This window comes from Monopterus albus, unplaced genomic scaffold (assembly GCF_001952655.1).
Source record: "Monopterus albus unplaced genomic scaffold, M_albus_1.0 scaffold103.1, whole genome shotgun sequence".
NCBI classification, from domain to species: Eukaryota; Metazoa; Chordata; class Actinopteri; order Synbranchiformes; family Synbranchidae; genus Monopterus; species Monopterus albus.
In genome coordinates this window covers 194,554-201,127 of record NW_018127983.1, presented here as the reverse complement: position 1 = coordinate 201,127, position 6,574 = coordinate 194,554, and the positions used below count along the sequence as shown (strand labels likewise).

The 6,574-nt window shown below is 39.5% G+C and overlaps 2 protein-coding genes across 2 annotated transcripts in view; both read right to left on the bottom strand.

Annotated features, from left to right (window-relative positions):
• Positions 1–1,466: 1,466 nt before the first annotated feature.
• Positions 1,467–2,807, bottom strand: LOC109965704 (aldehyde dehydrogenase family 9 member A1-like). The gene is made up of 4 exons (XM_020609946.1): positions 2,634–2,807; positions 2,355–2,543; positions 1,879–1,966; positions 1,467–1,726 (listed from the first exon to the last, which is right to left on the bottom strand). The coding sequence occupies exons 1-4, from the start codon at positions 2,769–2,771 to the stop codon at positions 1,467–1,469; spliced, it is 675 nt and encodes a 224-aa protein (XP_020465602.1). The 5' UTR covers positions 2,772–2,807.
• A 1,548-nt stretch (positions 2,808–4,355) lies between these two features.
• Positions 4,356–6,574, bottom strand: part of tmco1 (transmembrane and coiled-coil domains 1) — a 15,202-nt gene continuing 12,983 nt past the window's right edge. The window contains exon 7 of the mRNA XM_020609928.1: positions 4,356–4,851. Coding sequence (XP_020465584.1) covers positions 4,753–4,851 — 99 coding nt within the window. The 3' untranslated portion in view covers positions 4,356–4,752. The remainder of the gene's footprint in view (positions 4,852–6,574) is intronic.

The window sequence follows — 6,574 nt, the reverse complement described above, 5'->3', positions numbered from 1 at the left end:
CTACTGAAGCCTCCAGCTGCTTCTCTTCTCGTTGCTGCGGGAGAGAAAAAGGTTCAGTTCAATATATCCACTACACACTTAACACGCCAAACCATCATAACAACTCTGTGGAATCACAGGTTATCACAACAGTGTCACAGTTTTAACTTTACAACAACGTTATATTCTAACGTACAATAATGCCTCGTTGTTATGCTAACCTAGGTTAGCTAAACGCTAACTAAAATGATTTCATTTAGGGAGTTAGTCACTGTTAGTTTTACAGACAAATAAACCAGGAATATCATTCACCACTAAAACGCTAAACAACAACATAAAGGTATCAGTTCATCATTTAACTACAACATTATGGCGTAACATTACCTGCATTATTGAGCCACAAGCTAGCAATGATGTCTTCAGAATCAGTGACAAATACTTCCGGTTCACCGTTGTCACAATAAAGGCCCGTGTTTTTCTGGTGAAGAACCAGTACTCTTAAGAGAACACAGTAAACCTCATTTTTGAGCTTTTGGTCACGTCTAACATGCCAGTTCTCCTTTGTAACATTGTAGATAGGTAAAGACAAATAAAAAGGAAAAGCATGCCATTGGTACGGCCACACCTCCGCACAACCCAGCGGAAAGGAGTTTGTGTGTTTGCTGCCAAAGAACCCGCTTCATCCTTGCGGTTTGCTCTACGGTGGCCTCAGCTGTGCCCTAAAGCCCGCCCCCGGTCAGACAGACACACAGATCTGAAAATGGACGCACTGCAGCATTTAGATTACACCACACATTGTCAAAGCTTTTAGCGATTAGCAAAAGCAGCACTAGGAAAATCACCACAACAGAGCATACCCAGGTGATTTAAAACACGGAACAGAAAAACACTACAACCTACCCCTTTAGCTGCTGTAGAGGACTAGACGCTTCCCAGGCCACTGTCACTGATTAGACGGGACCGCCTCCTATGTACGGCCCCTTTTTTATGGGAACTTTATTTGAGTGTACATGCAAACATATATAAGGAATAATAAAGAGTATCAATTAATTTTGCGATTTTAACTATAATGTTAAGTTTATACAACTAATCAAAAGGGCAATAAAAGGAATGAACACCCAAATAAAATAAAATACAAAAAGTTAAAGCCAGAGGGTGATAGGCACATCATTAAATAAAAACATTAAAAGACCTGCATGTGTTACGTATTTTGATTGCTTTCTTATTCATACTGTCCAAAACAGTAGAGATATAACTCTTAATTTCATTGACTAGGGCAGGAAAGACGGTTTGCAGTTATAAATTTACACTTTATGTGAAAATTCACTGAATGTGAAATTTTGCCATAATCAGAATGAAACCAGTACTCTTAAGAGAACATAGGTTGCGTCCGAAACCGCATACTGTGACAGTACGTACTGAAAAAGATGAAGTACCTACTTACTGACCGTTAAAACAGTAGGTACTGTATAGTATTGTGACAGCCGCTAGCTAGGTTGAGAGGAGCTGGCTATTGACAATTCCAGAATAGGTGAACAAGTCTCAGTGTCCTTCATACTAATATTGAGTAATGACAAATCCAAGTGTACTGTGTCCACTGCTGACCTGGTGAAGACCCCAGAGGCCAGTCCAAAGGTGGTGTTGTTAGCCCTCTGGATCACTTCTTCCTCTGTGTCAAAAGGCAAGACAGACATGACTGGGCCAAAGATCTCTTCCTTCACACAGGTCATGTCATCTTTGCAGTTATCTGTACAGGGAGAGAGAGTGCTGATGTAAAGTATGGTGCATACTGGGAATGAACACAAAAAACAGACCGGGTAATACTGCATCTTACTAACAATGGACATTTATTATATTTGCAAATCAAGAACACATTGGAGAATGTACAAATAGGCATACCAAGTACACAGGGTGACATGAAGTAGCCTCCTTTTAGTTTAGGGTCACTGGGGACAAAAGGTTCTCCCCCACACAGTACTCTAGCACCCTGGAGAAGCAGAGGTTAATAACTGAGAACCAAATAAAGAAAAGAAAATAGTAAATTACTTGCTTTGTGGTTAAATGAACGCAAGTGCCTCACTACAACCACTCTCCTCTCCCACTAGGATCAGAGGCCCGGTTTATGGCCTACTATTATCTTTTATAGTTAGGCCTTTGTAACTCCACTACTTTGACCAGCAGCAATGTTTTACTTTGCTCCAATTAAAGAGCAATAAAACATCATGATCATCTGGTTTTGTTATTACTTTATTAGACATGTTTTGCAAGCCATGTCATTTTATTGTAGCCCTCCTGATGATTGAGATCTGTCCATAGGGCCTGCTGTAAAAAAGTAACTGTCACTGCATTAATCTAACAAAGGACCACTGACACACCTCCTTCTTGGCCTGACTGACATATCCCAGCACTTTCTCCAGCTGTGGCTTGCTGATCAGTGCTCCCATGCGGGTGCTCTCCAACAGGGGGTCACCAATAGGGATGGCCTTGGTTCTCCTCACCACTTCTTCCAGGAACTTGGGCATGATATCTCTTTGCACAAACACTCTGGTTCCATTGCAGCAAACCTATATTTCAGAGTGAAATGTGAACCAGTAAGAACTAGCCAAGAATCCAATGGATTAGTTCAAGACTGACATTCAATACAACAGGCTCACCTGTCCCTGTGTGAGGAAGTTTGCCATGAGTGCTCCCCTCACAGCATTCTCCAGCTCACAGTCTTTGAAAATAATGAGGGGAGATTTACCTCCAAGCTCCAGAGTTACCTGTTTCACACCCTTCGCAGCCATCTCCATGATCTGAGTGCAAGGAGGACACACAGTATATACCTAAGGACATCTGAAGCCCTGCAGAGCAATTCAAGTATTCCACATGTTTAAGGTATAATGACAAAGCACAGGTATATCTAATATTATTTTGTATTCTGTGCTTTCCATTCATTTATCACATATTATTGCACCATCTTTACATCTGTTATCAGTCACACCGTACCTGCGATCAAAGATGTCACTGTTAAATGTTAAACTTTCCAAACCAAGCTTCACTCACATTTGCATTACCACACAAAGATAACAAACTCTGACAAAATCAAACGCTGATCCAATATTTACAGTGATCCAATAACTGCCTCATGTCTCAGTGAAGTGACTTTAAAACAACTCAAATCTAAGACTAGAACATGCTTTTCAGAAATAATCAGTGGTAATGCAATCTGAAAATCATTTGAGGTAAATGGACAAGACCAACTGTAAGGTGCTTTAAAAGGAAGGGGTGACTCAGTTAACTTCAGTTTGAATGTTTACTACTAGGATGCGACAATTCCAGAATAGGTAAACAACAGTCTCAGTGTCCTTCATACTAATATTGAGCCTGTGTTCTGTGTACGTGTTTTTTCTTAACCATGTGACTTCACCACTAGGCCCACAGTGGGGGAAATAAAAAAGAAAGCACCTCTTTTTTCATTTAACCAACAGGAAACAGAAATGCCTTAATTTTTATTTTCAGTGTATATTTAAAACGCTTTGATTTTTATGTGTAGCTGGGATTTCCACTAACATTGAGCCACCTGTCAAAATAAGAATTTGCCATATTTTATCTCTGATATCAGGACTAAAATAGCATATATCATATTTAATCCTCTATTTAATCCACATAACTGGGTTGGGTGGAGGGGCTAAGAGTTTTATAAATAAATAAGGAATATTCTTTAAGGGGGTCCATCAAGGTTATTATTAAAAAACCTTTGCAGAACCTTCAGGGAATGTTCCTCACATTGGTGAAATTGACAGAATTTCACAGTGACAGTGGTTGGATAATTGAGCAGCCTGGCTTTCTGATGAAGTTTCCAATCCAGTTGGGCCACTGTAGCCTCACCTTAGCTGACACAACATAAATGACAGGCTGGGTCATGCTGCCAAGTATCTGCTCTTTGCTTGGGTGAGGATAGGATTCAAGAACAGCTTTAAAGTATCTTAGATCAGGTCAAAGATGGGGTACCTCCAGGGCTGGGTTGGACTACGTTGTAAAGTGAATTGCATGGTTGTTGGCACACAACTTTAAGTCAAATGAAACACAGTGCAAACAGCTAAAAAAAATAAAATAAATAAAAATCATAGCTTACAGTGGGGGCACAACCAGGTATGTTGTATTCTAAAAGAAAGAAGCCAGTGAGTGCTTTTGTCACTGTTGCTGCACTAGTAACAAACTGGACAGTCGGGACATGTGTTTAATAGAAGGTGAAGATGTCCAAATCACGGAAGCATCACAAGTCTGTTAACAGTACAGAGGAAATTCAACTTTCCACAGTGAGAGAGAAAACAGTAAAATAATGACAAACATATGAATCAATTCATCAGAAAATGAAGAACACTACTAAAATGTAATCATAAAACTTCATTCATATGTAAGAAATGAGGAAACAGTGACATAAAATTATACTGACAAATGGATCCGATGTTACAGTGCCAATTATTAATTAAAATCCCAGTACGATGCACAACATGCTGAACACAAGGCAGACATTTGTTTCCTTTACTAATTAACCTAATTAAAAACAACTTTTCTTCCTCTAATTTATAAGTGAGATTATGTTAAATTTAAATAAACAACAAATGAATGTGAGTTCAACCAGAAAATAGTAGTGATACAGTAGCTGGAACAGATAATGCATTTTCTCCAGCACAAGCAGTTCTCTCTGCGTGATCTGGGAGGTGTGGGATGAGGCAGCTGCGACTCCTCATAGTTGCAGTGCAGGAACATCACAGATTAACGTGACGATTAGGAAAACTTCGCTGCCTGGGGAGGAGGTCCCAGGAAGCCTCCGGCCTGTTTTGTTGCAGCTCTGGAGGGTGCGAGACCAAGCATCTTCTGAATGTTCTGAAGAAAGGCACAGCACAAAACCGTCTCAGAAAGGACAAAACAAGATATTTTCTGACCAGAGTTCATGTAATAAAGGTTTATAAGGCCTGAGCATCTTGTTGAGGCAAAGCAGGTAAAAACGCACATTTCACCCAAACCCACAAAGCAAATTTTCTGTTTTATATTTAAAGTATAAGGCTGTTGGCATTCTTTTTTTTGTTACTGCATCCAAATCCCACGTGAAGACCAACGCCAAATCGATCCCACTAACAAGTATTGTATGTTTATCCAAAGACTGATATATCTTATTCTCTGTGCCCTGAAGCTGCACTGCTGGCCAAAAATGATTAAAAACACACCAGTCTGCTGTCAAAAATACAACAATACCAAATATGTACATTCAACAGTTCAACCCTACTGTTTCCTAAACGGGACAGTGCCCAGCTGCTGCAACACTCAATTTACATTAGCTTAAATGAAAATAAAATAACCCATACTGTTAGGGTGATTTTTATTTTATGCAGTTAAGAATGGTTTTATTTTATAACACACATAAGTTTACATACTTATATGTCACAGAGATGCTTATATAGTTATGAATATCACTCTATGTGTTCACTTAACCACTGGTCAAATATTTGCTGTGTGAGTTACTGAAACACTAATGCAACATCATAAGTCTGGTGCACTTAGTGGTTTTCCAAGGACTAATCATCCCACAGGCTTTCATTAGATTTGTTGCCTTTTCCAAAAAGAGCCCACCGCTGATATTATGAGGCGCTGCCAGGCGAACATGCAGGCGGAGCTGCTCAGGAGCGAGGCCGTGAAGGAAGGCCTGGAGGCTCAGCTCTTACGTGAAGACCAACGCCAAATCGATCCCACTAACAAGTATTGTATGTTTATCCAAAGACTGATATATCTTATTCTCTGTGCCCTGAAGCTGCACTGCTGGCCAAAAATGATTAAAAACACACCAGTCTGCTGTCAAAAATACAACAATACCAAATATGTACATTCAACAGTTCAACCCTACTGTTTCCTAAACGGGACAGTGCCCAGCTGCTGCAACACTCAATTTACATTAGCTTAAATGAAAATAAAATAACCCATACTAAACTGACCAAAGAAACTAAATTAATAACTATATAATTGTTACCCATGTTTAAAGACTTGCATATTCAGTGGCAACCAGTGGATTTGGGGCTAAGTGGTACAAGTGCTGGTTTTGGGGCCATGGGATTTGTTGACAATATGAAAAACAGAATAATGATAAACTTTATCCCTGGAGATGCCAGAAATATTGTTGTCTTGTCCCCAAGCACAGAATTACTGTAATATAGTTGGTATTCTTATAGAGGTTTGATACAGTTATTGATTAATACAAGTGTCTTAATTACTGAGATTGCCAAAGTGTCCACTGGTGGGGGAAAGTATCATTATAAAAACTGCTTAATTGTTTGGTCTTCAAAATGCCAACAGAGCTGAAATCTATAGCCACAGCATTGGCCCGTGATGCCATTTATCTGAGAAAGCTTGGCCTGATGGTGGCACCAGAGGGAGCAACATGTTGTAACTCAAACCAGCTGCACAAAACTAGATGGTACATCTCGAGGGAGTCATCCGGATGTAATGTAATGTAATTTAACAACATAACTTTAAGCATGTAATGTTTACCATGTTTGCCAATTATCACACCCACAAGCCAGAAACTGTAGTGTTTTCTCAAAAAAAAAAAAAAAAA

Bases quoted from the DNA above. Each gene is read 5' to 3' on its own strand.
- LOC109965704 (XM_020609946.1), bottom strand. From the start codon at position 2,771: ATGGAGATGGCTGCGAAGGGTGTGAAACAGGTAACTCTGGAGCTTGGA. The intron at 2,544-2,633 runs GTGAGCCTGTTG...TCTGAAATATAG, and splicing joins ACTTCCTCACACAGGGACAG to GTTTGCTGCAATGGAACCAG. The intron at 1,967-2,354 runs GTGTGTCAGTGG...CTGCTTCTCCAG, and splicing joins TCAGTCAGGCCAAGAAGGAG to GGTGCTAGAGTACTGTGTGG.